Source organism: Astyanax mexicanus, chromosome 19, assembly GCF_023375975.1.
Source record: "Astyanax mexicanus isolate ESR-SI-001 chromosome 19, AstMex3_surface, whole genome shotgun sequence".
Taxonomy (NCBI): domain Eukaryota; kingdom Metazoa; phylum Chordata; class Actinopteri; order Characiformes; family Acestrorhamphidae; genus Astyanax; species Astyanax mexicanus.
In genome coordinates this window covers 9,915,303-9,936,844 of record NC_064426.1, presented here as the reverse complement: position 1 = coordinate 9,936,844, position 21,542 = coordinate 9,915,303, and the positions used below count along the sequence as shown (strand labels likewise).

At 37.5% G+C, this 21,542-nt stretch overlaps 1 protein-coding gene across 3 annotated transcripts in view; it reads left to right on the top strand.

Moving 5' to 3' along the window:
- Nucleotides 1–21,542, top strand: part of tnrc6c1 (trinucleotide repeat containing adaptor 6C1) — an 88,431-nt gene that overhangs the window by 58,382 nt on the left and 8,507 nt on the right. For 2 of the 3 annotated variants that reach the window (XM_049467620.1, XM_049467622.1), the window contains 16 exons: nucleotides 2,622–2,819; nucleotides 3,293–3,447; nucleotides 3,827–3,904; nucleotides 5,326–5,383; nucleotides 7,305–7,450; nucleotides 8,619–8,750; nucleotides 8,915–9,058; nucleotides 9,587–9,706; nucleotides 10,814–10,897; nucleotides 11,501–11,735; nucleotides 13,175–13,327; nucleotides 13,795–13,983; nucleotides 14,229–14,378; nucleotides 15,180–15,290; nucleotides 18,267–18,482; nucleotides 21,412–21,482. In XM_049467620.1, coding sequence (XP_049323577.1) covers nucleotides 2,622–2,819; nucleotides 3,293–3,447; nucleotides 3,827–3,904; nucleotides 5,326–5,383; nucleotides 7,305–7,450; nucleotides 8,619–8,750; nucleotides 8,915–9,058; nucleotides 9,587–9,706; nucleotides 10,814–10,897; nucleotides 11,501–11,735; nucleotides 13,175–13,327; nucleotides 13,795–13,983; nucleotides 14,229–14,378; nucleotides 15,180–15,290; nucleotides 18,267–18,482; nucleotides 21,412–21,482 — 2,240 coding nt within the window. The remainder of the gene's footprint in view (nucleotides 1–2,621; nucleotides 2,820–3,292; nucleotides 3,448–3,826; nucleotides 3,905–5,325; nucleotides 5,384–7,304; nucleotides 7,451–8,618; nucleotides 8,751–8,914; nucleotides 9,059–9,586; nucleotides 9,707–10,813; nucleotides 10,898–11,500; nucleotides 11,736–13,174; nucleotides 13,328–13,794; nucleotides 13,984–14,228; nucleotides 14,379–15,179; nucleotides 15,291–18,266; nucleotides 18,483–21,411; nucleotides 21,483–21,542) is intronic. The other variant, XM_049467621.1, reaches the window with a different exon arrangement.

Below are 21,542 nucleotides of genomic sequence, written 5' to 3'. Positions count from 1 at the left end.
GCTCTACACCTACTTTTCAGCATTAGCAGTACAGTACAAGGAATCCTCCCTTGAGCAATTACAAACCTTAAACAAAGCAGATAGTGGACGCAGTTGTTTTGTTTTATACAAATTGCATAAGCTTTAGTATTAGACATTTTGGTACCTGCTTTTTGCATGCTCTGTAACAAAAGCTGCTAAACCAAGTATATCCCCTCCACCATAATGAAGGTTCTTAGCTTTTGTTCTCCCGGCAATGCAAGGGCTTGTGTCTAACAGTGGATTTTATATCATGGGTCACTCAAATCGAAAGTACTGTTTACATTTTTCTCTGTGAGAACAGTCATGCACATCGTGTTGGAGATGGAAGGAAGTGTGTAATTAGAGTTGGGCCGCCATCTGTGAACAGTTACACAGAGCCCCAGCAGGGTGCTGGAACAGGCCTAACGCCCCCTGCTGCCTGTCTCCTGCTCTGCACCTACCCTGCCGGCCAGACTAAACCTGGCATCTTCAGGGCTGCCCTTTAGGCTTACTGGTGCCAAGAATTAAACAGCCTTCATCTGCCATACATTTGGACCGTGCTCAGGCCTGTTTGCTTACAGGGTAACAATTTCAGGTTTAGAGAAGGAATGTGTGAGTAGGAGGTCTGCAGATATAATCAGGTGTAATGATGGGTATTATGGGAGATAAATCCTGCCAACAAAAAAATTAAATGAAAAAACTAAAATGAATATGGAAATACCATTTTGCGCTTTCTTTTTCCAAACCTGAAAATATTATGACAAAAAAAAAAATGAAATTAAATCACTACATTTGCAATTAAATTTTTCACTTGAGCCCAGGCAATATGTGACAAAAATTTAATTAAAAAGTTTTTGCCATTTTATTTATTTCACAGTCAAATCAAAGATAAAAAAGCAAATTGTGAAAAGAAAAATAATAGCTTTGCTTTGGCCTTGCCTTTTCTTGATGAATTGAACAATAAATGTCAAAACTAAACTCATAATGCAACAGTAACGTTTTTAATTGCCCTAAAATGAAAACACTAAATGGAAAAATCAAGCAAAGTGACCGTTTGTGATTCAGTTTTTGCGGTGGACAGCAATTTAAGTGTCAAAATAAAAACTTTATCATCACAAGCATGCAAATACATGTAAATTGGCAGTAGGCGGGGCTACACCTATGGAACCTCCGGTGAGCGAGGGTACAGCCTCGGTCTTGTCCATGATCGGGAACCTTGCATTTTAAAAAATCTTGAGCTGCTGGTTAGTTAGCTAGCTAAGATAACTAGCAAAAACTAATTAATAAGTGATGTACTTTGTACGATCTCTCTCTTAATAAAAATCCACTGCGGAAAAGTCTGCGGTTCACTAGCAGCAAGCATCAGTTCTCTGTGCAGCGTTGCCCCCTGTAACCCAGCGCCTTGCCCTTACTCCAGCCCTGCTGCTGCCTCCTTCAAAATCCGATGTTTTATCTAGAGCAGGGGTGTCCAGAAGGAGAAATATATTTGAAGTCACGGGCCACACTCTGTAATAAAACAAATAATGAAATATACCACTTTAAATAATACTTTTTCCTGATTATTTCATTTACACACCATGTTACTTGACTTTCTATCTTTATCTTTTACAGTTTTGTGTAAACTAAGATTTTTCAAATTGATGTTTAATTTCATGATGTCTCTTAATATTAAACTCCTTAATTACGGCAACTTTTAGACTCTTTGCCCCGTTTTTCTGCGCTAGAAATGCGCACCCTCTCCGCTTTTAGACTCTTTGGTCCGTTTCTGACACCTAGCGTTCAAACTTTGAATCTCACAGTATAAAATCCTGCTTAACAGCGGGCCAACTTTCATTCTATTTCTGAAATACCTCGCGGCATACCTAGTTTGGACACCCCTGATCTAGATTTAGCGGTTAGTACCTAAGCAAAGAAATACCAACCTCAATTGTGGTTTCCGTAGTTGTAGCCCCTCCTACTGTTAATTTCCATGTATTTGCATGCTAGTAAAGTTAAAAAATGAAAGAAAAATAAGAAAAGTAGATAGTGATAGTGTTCTATCAGACATGCAGCCTATTGCAAGGAAAAAAAAAATGTTACTGTTGCATTTTAATTTTAGTTTTGACTTTTTTTATGCAGTTCATCAAGAGAAGCAAGGCCAAAGTGAAGCTTTTATTTTTCTTTTCATAATTAGCTTTTTTTAGTTTAGATTTATCTGTGAAACACCTGTATGATAATGAAAATGAAATGGCAAAAGGCCTTTTAATTTTTTTTTTTCACATATGACCTGGGCTCAAGTGAAAAATTAAATTGCAAATTAAGTGATTTAATTTAGTTTTTAATTTTGTCACAATATTTCCTTGTTTAGAAAAAGAAAGGGCAAAACGGTTTTCATTTCCCTTCGTTTTTGGCAGAATTTGCCTCCCATAGGGTATTGCCTGTTTAGACGTATTTATTGAGCTGGTACTATAACATTTAGTTACTAATCCTTTTTCATGTTTAATTTCAAGGTTATTTGCACTACTTATATGTACTTCTTTGAGTCCCAACATGTTTGAACCAGAAACTGTCAGGTGTTTAATGAAGTATGTCAAATATATATACAGTAGAACATCCCTGAGATTAACTATTTCTCTCTGCAGGATGGGGAGAGATGCCAAATGTCCACTCCAAACCTGAGCCACCCTCTTGGGGAGAGCCACCTCCCCCAGCAGCAAGTGTGGACAATGGCACATCAGCCTGGGGTAAACCTCCTGGAAGCTGCGGTGGCTGGAGTGAGAGCGGCCCTGAAGGCTATGGTCGGGGCAACGTGCCACCAGTATCTGCCCCCTGCAAGCAAGGTTGGTCTTAACTAGCATCTTAAAGCAGTGTTTAAAAATAAAATAAATGTATGCACATGTAGTAAAGAAGCAAGAACAATATGATTAATGTAGCTGAGGAGTAATAAAAGTATACACTTCAGCAACTTAGAACATTTCAGACTGCATGATTAAAACATTGCACATTCATCTTCAAACCATATTAAATAGCCAGCCTGAAGTAATGTGATGTAATTTAGAATCATAGCTTTAGAATCGTTTATTCGTTTTCCGAGTACGTACGCTGGTCCTAGGCTAGTTGTTTCCAAACGCAGCAAGATGTCTGCCTGCCTGTTTCAACAGATTTTATTTAGGCTGTACTGCCCTCTACTGTTAAATTGTATGTACTGCATGTTCTCATGTTAAATCTCAGAACAGCAGAAGCAAGGAAGTACCCTCAAAGGTGTCCAACAGTTGAATCATTTTTGTTTCGCTTTGTTATTTTTTCCCTGCAGCCCCTAAATCTATGCAAGATGGCTGGGGAGGTGGTGAGGACGTGGCAGGACAGTGGGAGCAGGATGAGGGAGACATGTGGAACAGCACAGCCTCTCAGGAGAGCAACTCGTCCTGCAGCTCCTGGGGGAACCCGCCCAAAAAGGGGCCACCAAAGGTCAGCTTTCATCCTGTGTTTTTGCCTCTTTCTTTGATTGAGTAATGTTAAGAAATATTTTATCAGTTACCCTAGTTTTTGTTTAAATATATTCAGTCAAACAAGATGTTACGTTATTTTTTTAAAGCTTATGTTTCACCGGCAATTACTGATATATAATTTGTGAGCTGTTAAGAAAGCTATGGGTTCTGAAACAGAATGATGCACATTATGTTTTACATAATTCAACGTTATGCTGTCTGACTGTCTGCTACTATTTGTGTTAAGTGTTTTATTTGTTTTTGACCACTTTCACAGAAAATTCTACAAAAAAAAAAAAAAAAAAAAAAAAAAAAAGTAAATTCCTTACTGACCTTTCTTTTTCATTCCTGTCTTACAGGGCAAGGTTCCTAACAAACAGGACGATGCCTGGATTATGAATCGTCTGATCAAGCAGCTGACTGACATGGGCTTCCATGTGAGTATCATTTCAGCCTTTTCATTATATTGAGTGTAAGCTTTGGTAACTGTGGACTTGGTAGCATTTATTATTCTCTAGTTACTTGTTTAGGATTTCCAAATTTGAGATACCATATATATATTATCATCTATATTATATTCTATGTCTAGTATTAGGATTAGTATTAGTATCTATACTAGTATGTAGTATTAGTATTAGTAACTGAGATGTTGGTTTACAAGCCTATTTTTTTGTCTTGGAAGTAAACATGCAGATTTTTTATGGCGGGCTCAACTTTTATTGACTAGTTTGTCATTGCAATAGATTTACAGAAACCAGAGTTTTTGGCGTAGTTTTAAAAATGTAACAAACTCTGTAAATATTCCTCAGTCTTACCAGATAGTGCTGCTGTTCTCTCGTAGTTTGTTTACAAGGATGGGGATTAGACATGGAAAAGGCTAGCAAGAAAATCCATGGTCAGGAGCAGCTCATATTCCTCGTATTTATTACTAGCAATCTGGAGCTGATTGGCTGGTCTCTGGTATCAACATCATAATCTTCTGAAGTGGCTGTCTAATTTTGCTATATGATAGTTTTAACTAATGTTTTTTTTTCTTGTGGCCAGGTTTCACTAAATAGCTGTGGTTTAATTTAAATCCAGTCCAAAGTTCAGACTGTTATGTAACAGTTTTGGGGGTTTTGGAATTGGCCTGTTTTTAGCTGCTGTTTTAGCCTGGTTTTGGTTCTGCTGGATTTTCTTTTGCAGATTTGCAGAACTCATTATTACATTACATTATATTACATTACATTTGGCAGACGTTTTTGTCCAAAGCGACTTACAATAGTGAAGTACAAAAGTAATAAAAGTTAAAGGTAAAACATCTTTATATAGGGCCTAAAGGAGGTCAAAGTGAAATAATAGGGTAGAGGAGTGAAGGAGAGGAAGAAGGAAATGAGGTTAGAAGTAGTTAGTGTGTTAGAGGTGTTAAGAGAGTAGGTGCTCTTTGAAGAGCTCAGTCTTCAGGAGTTTATTAAAGATAGTGAGATATTCTCCTGATCTGGTAGTAGAAGGTGGTTAGTTAGAGGTGTTAGGAGAGTAAGTGCTCTTTGAAGAGCTCTGTCTTCAGGAGTTTATTAAAGATAGTGAGATTCTCCTGATCTGGTAGTAGAAGGTAGTTAGTTAGAGGTGTTAGGAGAGTAAGTGCTCTTTGAAGAGCTCTATCTTCAGGAGTTTATTAAAGATCGTGAGAGATTCTCCTGATCTGGTAGTAGAAGGTAGTTAGTTAGAGGTGTTAAGAGAGTAAGTGCTCTTTGAAGAGCTCTGTCTTCAGGAATTTCTTATTATATGTCAAGAATAATGCAGTCATTTACCTTTATCTTAAGCCTGTGGATAAACCATTTCTTTAATACATGCCTTTTGTTTGTTTGTCTGTGTGCAGAGAGACCCTGCAGAGGAGGCTCTGAAGAGCAACAACATGAACCTGGACCAGGCCATGAGTATGTGTTACCATATTCACTTCTAAGTACAGTTGTGTTCATAACCCCACTGCAGTGAAGTGTTTTAGATAGTTAAACTTTTTTTTGTCTTGTTCACAATCAGATCAACTTGTATAATAGACAAATGCAACTGAAATTACAAAAATAATTTTTCTAATGTACCAACAAATGTCCTTTTTGTGACATAATTACATTACTTGACATTATTATTCATCCTCTTAGTATTTTGTACAACTCTCTTTGGCAGTAATAACTTCTTTCAGATGTGAAACAATCTTGACACAGGTTTTTTGCCTCTAGTTGTTTAACATTCAAGGTCTTGTGTTGCAACTGCCTTCTTCACGTACCACCAGAGATTATCTAATGAATTTAAGTCGGGCGATTGCAATGGTGACTGCAGAATCTTCCAGCCCTTCTTCTGCAACCAAGCCATGGTAGAATTGGAAGTATGCTAGGAATCATTGTTCTGTTGGAAGATTCAACGTCTTCCAAGCTTCAGCTTTGTCATGACATTTTGACCAAAGATCTCCTGGTAGTTAACTAAATTCATGGTACCTTCCACATGGTGGAGATTCCCAGTACCTGAAAGAGCATAAATGATCCACCACCATGCTTCACAGTAGGCAAGATGTTTTTTCTGTATAAGCTTCTCCAGACATATCACTAAGAGTTCCAATTTTGTCTCACTGCTCCAGAAAACAGTTACCCAAAACTTTTGTGGTTTGTCCATGTGGTTTTTGGCATACTGGAGTCCACTCTTCTTATGCTTTGGAGTTAGTAGGGCAGTGCGCTGTGGAGTTCTAGTACAGAAGCCTTCATCTCACAGTGTCTGGGACAAAAACTGAGTTCCTCCCTCTAACCAGTCCTGTAGCAGTTCCTCAGCTGTCAGCCGGAGACTCTTCTCCCTCTTTTGTTTCACTGTATCCTCTTTCTGCCAAGCTCAGGTAGCTTTTCCACTGCGCCTTTAGCTTTAAGCTTGTGAATTATGCTTCCAGTTGGTCTCTTGGAATGTTGAATGTCTTTGCTATCTTTTTATATCCATATACTAGCTTATGAAGAGCAATTACATCCTCTCTAGACTTCTTCAACTATTCCCTGGACTTCACCATATTGCAAAGACACCATAACCGGTCTATTAAAATGAAACTTCTTTTTTTGACAGTGGTAATTTTTAAGGGGTTTAATCATTTTGTCAATGAGGAAATCACTAAAAGGTCATTTGTTGCTATATTAGAAAAAATATTGTTGTAATTTAAGTTGTATTTGTCTATTATACAAGTCTTTATTTGATCTGATTGTGAATAAGACACAAATTAAATGTTAAACTTCTATCAGAGCACTTTGCACTTTAGAACTTGGTGATACAATATGCGTCACAATACAGGGCTTATGTTTCCATATATTGCGTTATGTTGTGATAATGTAAACACACCATCACATGCATAACATTTAAGTAAAAACTAAATTTACATTTTATACAGTTTCAACAGAGGGATCTGAAAATGCTACTATCTACCGATCAGAGTTTATACAGAACAAAACAAATCAATACAGTATTGCAAAAAATATGGCAATATTCACATTAATATTTTCTTGCATCTCTTTTTGCTTTGTAAAATACAATACCCAGAATTTAGCAATAAAATAAGTATTAATAAAACAGCAGTAAAGAAGGGCATTAAAACCCAATAGTAAAGACATCACAGTTAGTGTCAATCAAGCATAAAAGACTGTTCATTGTGTTTAAACAAGATAAACGTAGACCGTTTACAGTGTATACTATGGCTATTTTAGACAGTGCATTTAAAATTGCACCTCAGTGTTTGTTTATTTAGCTTAGGAGCAGCAGAGGAATGAAAGCTATGTTAACCACAATGCAGATGATGTGAGAATGACAGTGCAGTTGATGTTTGTGTTGTAGGCGCCCTTCTAGAGAAAAAGACAGAGCTGGATAAGCGGGGGATGGGAATCTCTGACTACAACAATGGTCTAGTCAACAAACCAATGGGCAGGCCTTCTGTCATCTCCAAAGAATCCTCCTCAGACCGCTCCCCCTTCCTGGATAAGGTAGTCCCAGCCTCCTTTTTCTTTAATTTCTGTGAAGTTCAGTTTAATTTATGCACATATACAGTCATATGTAAAAGTTTGGGCACCCCTATTAATCTTAATCATTTTTAGTTGTAAATATTTGGGTGTTTGCAACAGCCATTTCAGTTTGATATATCTAATAACTGATGGACACAGTCAAATTTCAGGATTGAAATGAGGTTTATTGTACAACAGAAAATGTGCAATATGCATTAAACCAAAATTTGACCGGTGCAAAAGTATGGGCACCCTTATCATTTATTGATTTGAATACTCCTAACTACTTTTTACTGACTTACTGAAGCACAAAATTGGTTTGGTAACCTCATTGAGCTTTGAACTTCATAGCCAGGTGTATCCAATCATGAGAAAAGGTATTTAAGGTGGCCAATTGCAAGTTGTTCCCCTATTTGAATCTCCTCTGAAGAGTGGCATCATGGGCTCATCAAAACAACTCTCAAATGATCTAAAAACAAAGATTGTTCAACATAGTTGTTCAGGGGAAGGATACAAAAAGTTGTTTTAGAGGTTTAACCTGTCAGTTTCCACTGTGAGGAACATAGTAAGGAAACGGAAGACCACAGGGACAATTCTTGTTAAGCCCAAACTTTTTTCATATGACTGTAAGTAGAGCTAAAACACAAATACAAAGCGCTTAATTGGCAAAAAAAAATGTATCCACTAAATTGACCTAAAATAAAAAAATAATACATGTTAAATTCAGGGTTTGTATGGTCATGAAAAACCTGGAAAAGTCATGGAATTTTTAAAGTTGTAATTTCCAGGCCTGAATATTTTTTATATATAAAAATAAAAATACTTAGAAAGTCATGAATATTTGGTCAGATTATAGTTACTTCAGTAATTTAGCTCTACACAATGGAGCTCTCAGGATCTGACAAACATTTTATTATTAAAGATTGTGTGTCAACATTTTATCTGATTTTAGACCAACTATAATCAATTTCGATTATAGTTTTAGTTGATTTTTGGTTGCATTTAAGGTGTGGAAAAGTAATGAAAAAATCATGGAAATGTATGGGTTAAAATGTGTATGAACCCTGAGTTTTGAAGCAAATATAATGTTGAGTCTAATAGTTTCTAATTGCTCATTTCTGTGATGCTGTAATTTTCCCCCCTTTTGTAGGATGGTGGACTAGCGGATGATGCCCAAACTTCACCATTTTTGCCTTCTCCCAGCCTGAAGCTCCCATTGGCCGGTGGTGCCCTCCCCGGCCAGGGCCTCGGGGTCGCCATGCAAAACTTGAACAACAGACAGGTGAGTGTGAGATGTGCAGCAATGTCCACAGACCTAAACATCAGGGAATATCAGGGGTTTTGTTTTGTTTTTGTTATTGACACAGATGAGGAAACAGCTTGGTGAGAATTATTCTGAAACTTATCCTCCTTTATGTCTGAATTTGTGCGTGTGCGTGTGTGTAGATGCAGAGTGGAATGTTTGGCAGTAGTGGAACAGCACAAACGCGGGCCATGCAGCAGCAGCCTCCTCCTCAGCCGACAGTGCCGCCTCTCAACTCCTCCCAGCCTAGTCTACGCGCTCAAGTGCCTCAGTTTCTCTCCCCTCAGGTAAAACACACAGGCACAGTAAACACACATTCTCTCACACATACATACACACACTTATACACACGCTCATAAATTAATCAGTTTCATTATTTTGGAAAAATTGGAAAACCTGGAGGGTCCTGTGAATTCATTTTTGGAGTCATTTCTGCCCTTGTCCACTAGGTGGCGAGTGTGTTCATTGATTGCTTGGCTTATATTTAAAAACTAAAAAAAATTAAGGGCTCATTCCACCGCTTTTTCATTCATTTTAAATTGTGTAGTTGTGGTCTCTAGTGTGAATAAATGTCATGTGAGCTATTTTTTTTGTTCTATTTTTTTTAAACTCTGAATTATTGGCCTGTGATGAAGAATATTATTTCAGCTCTTGCTCATTAAAACTGAGAAAATGGCGGTTAAATAACTCAGAGACCTATTTTAATGGAAGGAGACCTTTAAATAAGAATTAGAATTAGAAAGTCTTTTTAGTTTTTACTGTATTTATGATGTTTACTACAAAAACTGAATTGCCATCTTTTTGTTCACCTGCAGGTTCAAGCACAGCTCTTACAGTTTGCAGCAAAAAACATTGGTCTCAACCCTGCACTTTTAACCTCACCAATAAACCCTCAGCATATGACCCTGTTGAACCAACTCTACCAGCTGCAACTGGTGAGTTCCTGCAGAGGGTGGTCTCACACCATTCAGCACCTTTCAGTTCATGATGCAGACTGATATCAGGGTTGGATAGAGACATTTAAAGATAATGTTTTCAGTAGGCCTGTAATATTTTCATTATATGTATTAGTGCAAAATTATCATTTTTGAGTTGTGTTTTATGCAAATGATAATATAAAATAATAATAAAGCAATTACACTCTTTTAAAGTACGACACAACTCACTAGGCTGTTGGATGAGAGTGTGAATTTAAAGTCCATTTAAATTTACCGTACTCTTTAAATTGTGTAGCTCGGTACAGTGTTATCTTTTGGGGGACACTCCTGTTGGTCTTGAGTAATGTCCCTACCTGTTGAGTCTTAGGCTACATTCACATTACCAGGCTGAAGTGATTCAAATGTGAATTTTTGCTCAATGTGGCTCAGATCAGATTTTTTCATGGCTGTGTGAACGTGCTGAATCCGATTTTTTCAAATCAGATTTGAGTTACTTTCATATGTGGTCCTAAATCGGATATGTGTCCGATCCATGGAGTTGGGACATGAATGTGAACGGTCAAATCAGAATTCATGTGTCTTTTTGCTTTTACACATTAGCATTAGCGTTACGTGCTCTTGGTGCAGCTGTGCAGCTATAGCTGCAAAAACAGCAAAAGCAAACCGCCTGACCTTTTTTCACCTCCTGGACCTGAACATGAACTTCAGATCAGCTGTTTACTCTCCACTACAGCAAAAGATGCTCCACATATGAGCTGCTAACTCATCCATTTTCCTTTCCCTACAAGTTGTCTCTCAAATATGACATTTTTGTTGTTGGTGAAGAAGGCAACGTTTATACAGGTATCAATGTGCGCATGTGAGGCGTTCCAGGGACAGATTAATTCACATTACACACAGATACAGATCACTTACATTCGGGAACGTGAACCGTCAAGATAACTAAATCCGATCTGAGCAAAACATTTAATTTGAGCAATGTGGCTTGTAATGTGAACATAGCCATACAGTGATTGATGCTTCTGTCACACTGCAGATTAACTGTGGTGTTTTTTTATTTTTAAATGTTAAAATCTCATGAAAACTAAATGTGTTTTCTCACAGGCATACCAGCGTTTACAAATTCAGCAGCAGATGTTGCAGGCGCAACGCAATGTTTCCGGCCCCATCAGACAACAAGAGCAGCAAGTAAGCTCACGCATTTACCACATCCTCTCAAAACTGACCAGTCCACGGCTCACTCATACACAGAACAGACCACATCGCTTGTATGTTGAGTCGTGACTTATGTTTTACTTTTAAAGACAGAAAAATGTTTTAGAACACCCCGAGTCCAATGTCATCAAGGCATGGCCCAGATATACTGCTTTTGTATTTTATCATCTTAGCAATAAATTTATTACTGCACTTTACCCGTCAGATCTCTAATTCATGGCATTGCTATGTGGCTCAACCAGACCTCTTCCTGTACCAGTTTGCTCCAGGTTTCAAGAGTATTTGAATGTTATTTGAATGTGTAGGAAAGAGTACTCACCACACTCTGGCTTTATTTGTACTTTCTGTTAAGGAAAGACTTATACTTTTAATATTTACAGAGCCGTTACACAGTCTGTTCCAATACTGCTTTACTACAGACAAAGGCTTTGTAAATCGTAATTTTTTGCATCCATTTCCAAAGCTCAGTTTATGATCATTGCTGCAGACTATCTATAAGCTGTTAACCAGTTATTTGTTTCCTTGCTCTGTATGTTTTCGTGTTTCCTTGTTAACGTGTGCACGTGTTTTTGACAGGTTGCACGTACAATCAATAACATGCAGCAGCAGATCCAGCAGCACCAGCGGCAGCTGGCCCAGGCTTTGCTGATGAAGCAGCAGCCTCCCCCCTCACACCCCGGCCTGCACCCCGGAGCAGGAAAATCTCCCCTGGACTCCTTTCCTGCCCCGCAGGCCCCGGGCCTGACCGTCTCTGACCTTCAGACCAAAGAGCCGCAGTCTTCTCCCAACTCATTCTCCCCCTACGCTCTCCGTGAGTACTGCTCACATCACAGACCCCTCCTCACTGATCATTTACTGTAGGAAATTGCTACAAATCCTGTTCCTATCTCTGGGTGGGTAGATGGTGCTCTTTTCCTTTATCACTCCAAAGGGTGATGCCTGCAGCACAAGGCGTCTGTGAACTGATGTATCGGAACTAAGTCGCTGCGCTTTCCGACTTTTTCCGAGCGCTCTGTGATGCTACTCGGCAGTGCTGCAACAACAGCAGCTCGAAAAGAAGCGGTGGCTGACTTCACATGTATCGGAGGAAGCATGTGTTTGTCTTCACCCTCCTGGTGTTGGAGCATCACTAGTGATAGGAGGAGTCCTAATGAGTGGGTTGGGTATTTGACCGTGTAAATTGAGGAGGAAATAAAAAAATAAAAATAGAATAAAATAGAATTTTAAAAAAATTTCAAACAGTCTGAATCAAGTAGAAAAGATCCAGATCGCTGGTGTTTCATAAATGTAATGTTCTGTTGTTACTTCACAAGTTCAATGTAGACTCTTTATATTATAAACTTTTCTCCATTAAAGCTCCCAGTTAAACTCAGTAACTCAGCACATTACAATATTCTTATTTAAAAAGCAAATCATAACTACCCCGATATATTATTATACAGTGAAAAAAAAAAAGTCTAAAAATCTAGTTTGGCAGGTCTAAACCACACTACACTATTATTATTGTCTCCATCTCAACAATGCAGGGAAATTATTATTACGAATGATCATAGAAGTTTTCTTGTGTGACTTTTTTAGTTTGTTTATTTAAGAAATTATGCATATTTAAATGGAAATCATTTATATGGCTATTGTGTACTTGTTTATTTTGTTTAAAAATGATTCGATAATGTTAAATAATTTTAAAAAAGCCTTAAGGGACAAACATGAATGTGTTTTCTTTTTATTACTGCATAGCTAAAGTTTTGGATCAGGACTCTGTATCGGTAGATACTCAAAATCAAAATGTGATCGGGACATCCCTAAAAAAACTGTTATTGAACAGTTCATTAAAACTGAATTACATAATTACAAACTAACTACTACCTGTATGAATGTATGAAGTATTTAATCATTGTAACTCAAAGGTAATATAAATAAGAATAATGTCTATGTACCTATTTAGCTTTGCCAATGTACCTGCCATTGTTCAACCTGTTAGCATGCATCACAAACATTTTAAATGTAACATATACAAACTAAAGTTACGCTGTAATATGTTGTTATTTATTCTTATGTTTATCATTATTTATGTAAAATGTCCAGGACATGTATAATATTCTCTTGGCAGAATGATTTTATGAATGGGACAATATAAATGAGATTTTTCTTCACGCTATTAGTCTGTTTCCTGAAGCGTTTTTATCTGTGTTTACCATACTTGTGAATCAGCATCCTTACTAAAAGGTTTGTTTCTGTCTCCTTGTCCAGCTGTACTGAACCCTAACATGAATGTAAACTGCATGGAGGTGGGTGGCCTGTCCATGAAGGATTCTCCTCAGCCTCAGTCACGCCTGTCGCAGTGGACACATCCCAACTCTATGGAAAACCCCTCCTCCATGGAGCCCAGTCTTAGCAAGCACGGTAGAGTTTGTTTTTTTGATATAGCAGGAAATGCTAGTCAGTATTCATTTTAGTTGGGTTTAGATTTAATGTGAGAGTTAGCTTTCTCCTGCAAGCATGTTGAGTGTCTAGAGATGTTGCTTTACTAGCAGTTGTGACATGGAAGGAGTCACATGCTGGCCTTCATATTTCCAACAAAGGTGACATCGTGTAATATAGGAGTTGTAGCTAGTTGGTTGAAACTGGACAAGACTCAATTAAAAATTCTAATTCATGATGGGCCAGTATGAATCATCCACAGTGGCCTGAACAGCACCCTGGTCACATGTTAGATTTGTATATAATAGTAAAAAGAAGTGTAGGTGATTTTGAACATTCAACAGACAACCGTATAACACTATAATTGCTTACATTGATTTATCTGATAAATTATTGCACATCTTTCTCACCCTTTCTCTCCCTCTCTCTCTCTTTTTCTCTCTCCCCAGGTGCCATATCTGCTGGGCCTAATCTCGGTCCTCCTGGTAAACCCCCTATGGACGACTCCTACAGCCCCTATAATCTAATGCCCAGCTCTGAATCCCCAGCCAGCCCGCTGGTGCCCCCGGATAGCTGGGGCCAGAACAAGAGCGCTAACGACAAAATCTCCAATGGGAACAACATCACCTGGCCTCCAGGTCAGTCATCATGGGGTTATTATAAGTCATGTTTTATATACTATATTATACGTCAATGTTACAATAACACAAATACACTCAAAACACCAAATCAATCCTTTATGCTATCACAGCAACCACTAGCAACTGCCTAGAAGTGGGAACCATTTACTACAGTATACGCTTAGAAAAGTTCATTCTGTATGGTCTTATCTATAGTGCTTAATTTTTTCTTACAATGACTGTCGATTTTTAAAACCCACCAGAGTTCTGCCCAGGAGTGCCCTGGAAAGGACTGCAGAACATTGACCCTGAGACTGACCCTAACATGACCCCAGGAAGTGTTCCCAGCGGCCCTACCATCAACACCAACATTCAGGATGTGAACCGCTACCTACTCAGAGATCGGAGTGGAGGTATGAACACAGAACAAAAAAAATCCTCTGAAGTTCAACACCAAATGTTGTTCAGAGACTTGAATGTTTCAGTTTTAGATAAAATTAGATTTCTTATTCGTCAATAATGAAGAATAAGGAAGGTGGTATTTTTTGTATAGAGTACTAGAACTGAGAGAGAGAACTGAGTTTTCATTTCATAAGCTCACAGTAAATTAATTCTAATCATTTGTAGGTTTTAACTTTTTTTAGGACAGAGAATTCTAAATGCACTAGTAGGGCTGGGTATTAAAATTCTGTAAATTTGTTATTGGTTGTGGTACCAATAATAGCTGTAATATATATATATATATATATATATATATATATATATATATATATATATATATATACATTTACATTGGTATTTTTCTGTGTAAATCTTAAGTATTTGACTTTGGTTGGGGTGAAAGATGTGGTTCTATAAGTCTTTATGCCCTTGGTTGGCTTGTAGAAAAAACTTAAATTTTCGTTGGCGTATAAACTCACTGGAACTAAAAAGAATATTCTAGCTTAGCCAAACTTTGTTTGTTGCAGTGTAACAAGAACAATGTAATTCTTGATTTTTGTTGTACTAAAACAAAACGTATGAACAATAATTTGTATAAAAGGCAAAGTATTGGATGTATACCCAGCCGTACTACGTAGTTCTCCTCACAATTTCTAATAGAACACAATCATCAGCACCATGATTTTATTTATTGCTTTTTTTATTTATTTATTTTTTTGCCCCTTTCCTCTCCCCTCATACTTTTTCCTGCCTTTTTTTGGGACACTTCAAAGGCTCCTCCCCAACTTCGTCTCAGAGCGAGGCTGTGCCTCCCTGCAGCGATTGGCCAGTCAGTGATTACACTAGCTCTTTTAGTCTGTCTTCACCTGAGACAGATGACACAGGTACAGCTTACCCAGAATGCCCTTTGTCCCTCAGCCACAAACCTTACCTTCACCCCATTTCCCCCACCCCTCTCCCTGCAGTCACCACTTCCTGCGTGGCATGGGGCTTGTAGAAGTGGGTTCTGTTTCTGTAGACTGCAATGTAGTTCTCTCATTAGGGCTGCAACAGGAAGTCAGTTGACCAGTGTGACCAATAGAATTCTGTGAAAAACACATGAACATTGTAATGTTCATATGGTGCAGACAGGTAGTATTTATCTTACGGAATGCGCAATAAGATATGGAACAATCAGATACATTCATTAATGTTAGGAGGATTTTAGCTTTTGCATTAAAATAATGCAAAAATAAAATAATCTTCACCTCAGTCGTAAATGTTGAAGGACAAGACAGCACTGTTCCTTCAGTCTCTCACTTTCTTTCTTTCTGGTACAGGGGATCAAACCAGCAATCTTCCATTTCCAATCACTAAACGTCTCTTAACTTTAGACCACAGCTAGCCCAAAATTCTTTATTTTGCATATCCCAAAAACAGCCTAGCAGATCAAGGTATTAAACTCAAAACATCCTGCCTGAAAACCCAGAAATCCTTCACTGCTTATTAAGACGTCTGTTACATCACCATTTACCAAGGTGATTTGCACAAAGGAAAGGGGTATAGGGTTAATTCCAAAATATGTTGTATCAGTATCAGATTCCTAATACTATATTCGCATACACCTGTATAATGTGATCCAAATGTAAGTATCTATGAATAAGAGTTGGTCAAATAGATTTAAATGAACCATATTTTTCGCACTATAAGGCGCACTATCAATGAACATCCATTTTCATACATAAGGCGCCCCGGATTATAAGGCACATTAGGCAACACTTGTAAAGAACAGGGGTGTCGTCATGTTTTCAGGTCTTGCCGCTGGGTGGTGGTGAGGTAAAACTAAGTAAAGCTTATTCTAAGTAAAACTAATTAACTAATAAAGAGCTTCCGTTTATTAACAGGAAGTTTAGATTTCCAGATTTTCCTATAGCTGGGTGCAGCAGCCACGGTTACCGCTAGTAAATGTTGCCTGACAGCACTGCACTGAGAAACCGGGTGATATTAGGGTGATATTAGCTAGTGGTTCATCCCACTTAGCTTGTTTTAACACAGTTAACACAAACACTGCAGTCCGATATAGTCACCTCTGAACAAAGAAAGAGCTAGCGCAGTTAACGACTAATGCTAATGCTGCTCTAGCAGTGCTAACTAGGATTAGCAGCAGGCTACAGCCTGATAGTACTTACCTCTAAAACTCGAAAGAGCTAGCGCTCAGAGTGGTTAGCAGCTAATGCTAATACTGTTCCAGTCTCAGTGCTGGAGAACTAAACTGAAACTCCTGTATAACTCTGTACTTCAGCAGAGTGACTTTACTGCTCCTTATAACCTAACTGGATTTTACTTTCAAAGGATTTTTCGTGTGCCTTATTGTGCGAAAAAGTCATAATAAATAAGTGTCGAGATTGTCCACCTATGTGAAAAATATGATCAGGTAAACAATCATTAGTTGCAGCCCTAAATAATAACATTTAGTTCAGTGTGCTCTTTTCCCTGTAATACTGTGCCCCATCTTATCCCCTACATTTCCCAGTGATAGTGGGATAGTGTCCCTGTGTGTGGCATGATCTCTGGCTAGTTGTGTGCAGTTGTGATTGATAAGGCAGTGGAGGAAGTGTGGTGGTTTGGGGGGTGTATTATAAATGGAAATAGTTGATGGCATTGTGTTCCTCTGTGCTGTGAAAAAAAACAATTCAACCCACATTACTGAGTTTAATTTTGGAGCTGCGTTAAACACAGGAAATGCTCTTGCATTGTTCCTATCACTAATGTGGTCTGTTGTTTTTACTCACGGTTTTGTGGGTGGGTACACTTTCATTCTTATTCATAACAGACAGCAAGCATACATAGAAGTAAGCCTAACACAGCAGCGTCTTATCTAAACCACAGAAAGATGATGATTCATTATAAACAACCATCAGAAACCCAATACCCATCCTTCCTTATTAGGAAACCCTATAGAAATATGTTGTATTTTTAAACATATTTAAACATAACACTTGATCTTCAATTAAACAGTAATGATAGATGGAGGTGATATAATATATAACTTAAACACAACTACTAAAAACTAAATAAATAAATAAAGGATGTTTTTAGCTAAAGGCCGAACACCAAAAATAGGTTGTGCAGGTTCATTTAAACATTTTTTGTACATTTTAATACATTAAGAAGCCTAAATGTATTTTTGTCAAATATTCAATTATTACAAATATATTTACAAAAAAATATTTAAAACTTTAGTAGTTTTTGAACACTTAAGTGTGTAAAGTGTGGGGCTGCTGGCACTGCTTAAAATCCTGAAATTCTGAAAACATCGTAAACACTGCAATATGACTTAATTAGTAAATAAATTATTGTTTGATATTAATTATTCAGTCTTTTCAGATTAATATTTTCGCTTGCTAAATAATTGCTGCGTAATTGTGTGAAATGTAACCGTTAGAAAAGCAGCTTTCTTGTGAGGAAGAAATTAGAACATTACATTTGTCTGTCATATCAGCTTCAAATAATTAGCCCATAATTACAGAGATTTTGGAGAAAACTTTCTTATTTAAACCTCAGACATTAGTATAGTTTTCTCCTAATTGTTAAAGTGAATCATAGAACATAGCCAGATCCAAAGAGCTTTCTGAGACCTTCAAAAAGATGGTTGTAGGGGAAGAGTAAGCATAAGATGTGTAAAGAATTATCCAACAGCTGTAAAATCTAGTTAAATTTAAAGTATTAAATGTATGATCAGAAACAGACACACAAGTTTGATTTTAATGGGAGATGCACAAAGGAAGAAACTTCTGTCTTAAAAATTGTTCAGGTCCAGTTGTCCCCCAGCTTTATGCCTCCCTGTGTTTTTACTTTTTTCTCTCACATCTGCTCTGCAGGTAAACTGTCGGATATGAAGTCCACCTGGTCTCAGGGCCCCATCTCCCACACCCAGGCCTCTCTGTCCCACGAGCTCTGGAAAGTCCCCCAGGGTCCGCGCAACACCACGGCCCCCACTCGTCCCCCTCCAGGCCTCACCAACACCAAGCCCTCCTCCACCTGGGGGGGAAACAGCCTGGGCCTGGTGCCTGGCTGGAGCAGCTCATACTCCTCAGGTACTGAATTGCACGTCTGTTGTTGTAAGTTGTCTGCGTACATTATAAAGGTCTCATTTCATGTTTTTTTATTCATTTAAAAACGTCAAGTTGTGGACTCCAGTATTTTTTTATAAAAAAAGAAAAAAGAAAAGTGATCCGGTATAACCGTGCTTTAGCCCGGTGGAGGAATGGAGGGGGAGAAACGATAGTATTTCGGCTCTTGCTTATAAATATTCATGCATGCAACCATATCACCTCTGATTTGCTAACAGCGCTGCTAGGCAGCTAGAAACGTTTAAAATGAATTTTTTACAATAATAACAGTCTTTGCAATGTCATTTGTTACTTTACGAACATGTTTAATGCCCTGTTAAGTGCAGTTCAGTCACTGACCCAGTCTTAGAGTCTCTGTAAAACACCAAATCCACCGGAGATCCTATGTTAACTCACAGAGGTGGGTAGTAAAGGTCCAGAAAGTAAAAGTTCACCCAGGCAGAACCGCCCAGGAAGTTGGAACAAAACCTTTAAAGTGTTTTACTGTGTAGAACAAATGAGCTGTATAATGATCAGATGATAAACACCACATAGCATTCTGACAAATTGTAATACACAATAGGAAGCATTATGGGCGATATGTTTCAGAAAAAATGCTGTATAATGGCAATCATTCTAACAGACTATAATGTTTGAGCATCCTCAACTTAAAACACCTCCTTCAGGTCTGTGAACGGATGGTTGGAGAAACATGTATGTAAGTGTTAAAACCACTAAAACCATAACAGTTGGAAATAGGTGTGGGTGGATGACCTCGCCCACTGACTGAATTATCTAGTCTCTGTTCTTATAGTGTGGGTGACTGTAGCTATACTGTCTTTTTTTTTACATATAAAAGCACATGGACATTTGATCTTTATTAAAAATTAATGTAAAATATTATATAAAAGCAAATAAAAGTAAAGAAATGTCTTGTAAAAATAATTTGTGAAATGCTAGGGGAAATTAACTTTTCTTGTGAGGAAAACACTTAAAAAATCTAACAATCAGCTGCACCTTATTTAGACTATTAAAAAGCTCTCTGGGGCCTTCAGAAAAAGGATGTAGATGCAATTGAGTCTGTGAAGGGGTTTAAAAAGATCTCAATACAATTAGAAATCAGACATTCCACTGTCCACTAAATCAGTCACAAGTGAAACAACTACCAACTTGATCAAATCACAAGTTTAGCCTGAGAGCAAACTGCAAGATGCTCAAAGAAGGGTCTACAGGTAGCTTTTGCTACAGCTGATGTCTAAGTCCAGCACCTATAACCAGAAAGAGGTCAAACTTACTGTAAGGGCAACAATAAAGTTCTCCAGAGGACACCTAGAAAAGTACCAGGACCTCTGGAACAATGTCCTTTGGATAGATAAAACCAAAGTTGGGTTATTTGAATCCCGTAACAGACATGTTTTGCACAGCCATACACAGCACGTAACCATGAGAACTCACCTACTGTAATGCATGGAGGTGTAACAATACAGGGCTGTTTTTTTACAGAAGTTCCACCATGAATTAATTATTGTATCAGAGGTACTTTTCAAACTTTTCAAACGTCAGGGCTGAAAGAATTCTGAATGGAGGAGTAAGAAAGACATTCTCCCGGTCTATGTCAGAAACTGGTAAATTGTCTCTTGAGTGTATTTTAGCCAAATACCAGCTTTTTAGAGCATGGGGTGTTCTCTATACTATATTCAGTAACATTAAAATATATTTGCCCTCTTGCGTTTTTCTTTTGTTTGTTCATTTTTGTCATACATTTTTTAGATTATCAAACAAACTTTAATATCAGACAAATATAAAATATAAAACTAAATCCATTTTTTAAAATAATGATTTAATTTATTATTAAGGGGAAAAACTATCCAAACCAATCAAGCACTTTGTGAAAAAGTTTTTCCCCCTATAAATTAACTATGATCATTCACAGTTTTGGAGTTCAATTTCACTACTAACCACAACCAGACCTGGTTACTGCCAGACCTGTAGAATCAAGAAATCACTTAAATAAAACCTGTCTGACAACATGAATGAGATATCTAAAATATCTCAAAAAAGCAACACATTATGCCACAATATGAAGAAGCACGCTACTGGTTGATCTTTCCTGTCTGAAGCTCTGTGGTGAGCCACAAGATTGTGACTAACAGACAGAACCTTTATACAGCGAGAAAAGAGTTATAAGAAATAAAACAGATGTTACCTTGCTCTTATTCTTATATATATAGGCTGTTGCCGACTACCATCTCTTGTTATGTAAAAAGTAAATTACTTTAAATATAACATACTGATCTAAAGGTAGATCATACAGTTCAGTCTAGCAATTTTATTGGTGACACAATCCTGTGTAAATATAGTTAATATTACAAAATGCTTAACCAGGGGATTAACCTCAGTTTGACTACATACACGGTCTATGTTGTGGTTTTTGTACCTGTTGAAGGGTTAATGCAGTTTTTTTTTCTAAACCTCCTAGGCATTACTGTTAACTACCATCTACCTTAATTCTTTCCTCATTATTATATGATTTGAATGCCTTATGCTTTTACCTGGAGTAACAAAAGAGCTCTCAGCTGTTTTTTATATGTATGTCTATTAAACTAGTGATTCAATTTTATAAAAAGCATAAACATTCAGTATGTTTGAGTAAGAACATTTTTTATATGTATTTTACTTTTGAATGTTTATAATGTTTATAATTAATTAATTGTCATTTATTACTCTGAATGACAGGATATGAGTAACACCTATGATTACTTGAATACCAAAATTCTCTTTACGATGTTTTGATTCACAGACTCATTTCTCATGCTGTAGTGACATGATTAATTTACAGTAGATGTTGTTTTTGTTTGCTTACTTCCACTATTCTCATTTATGCTTTTGTTTGTTTTTGTGTTTGTTACTGCAGGTACTACATGGAGTACAGACAGCTCTACTAGGACCAGTAGCTGGCTGGTACTGCGGAACCTTACTCCCCAGGTACAGCAGTAAGAATTGCTCAATGGGAAAGCAAATATGTTTGTAATTCCCCTGAATCTG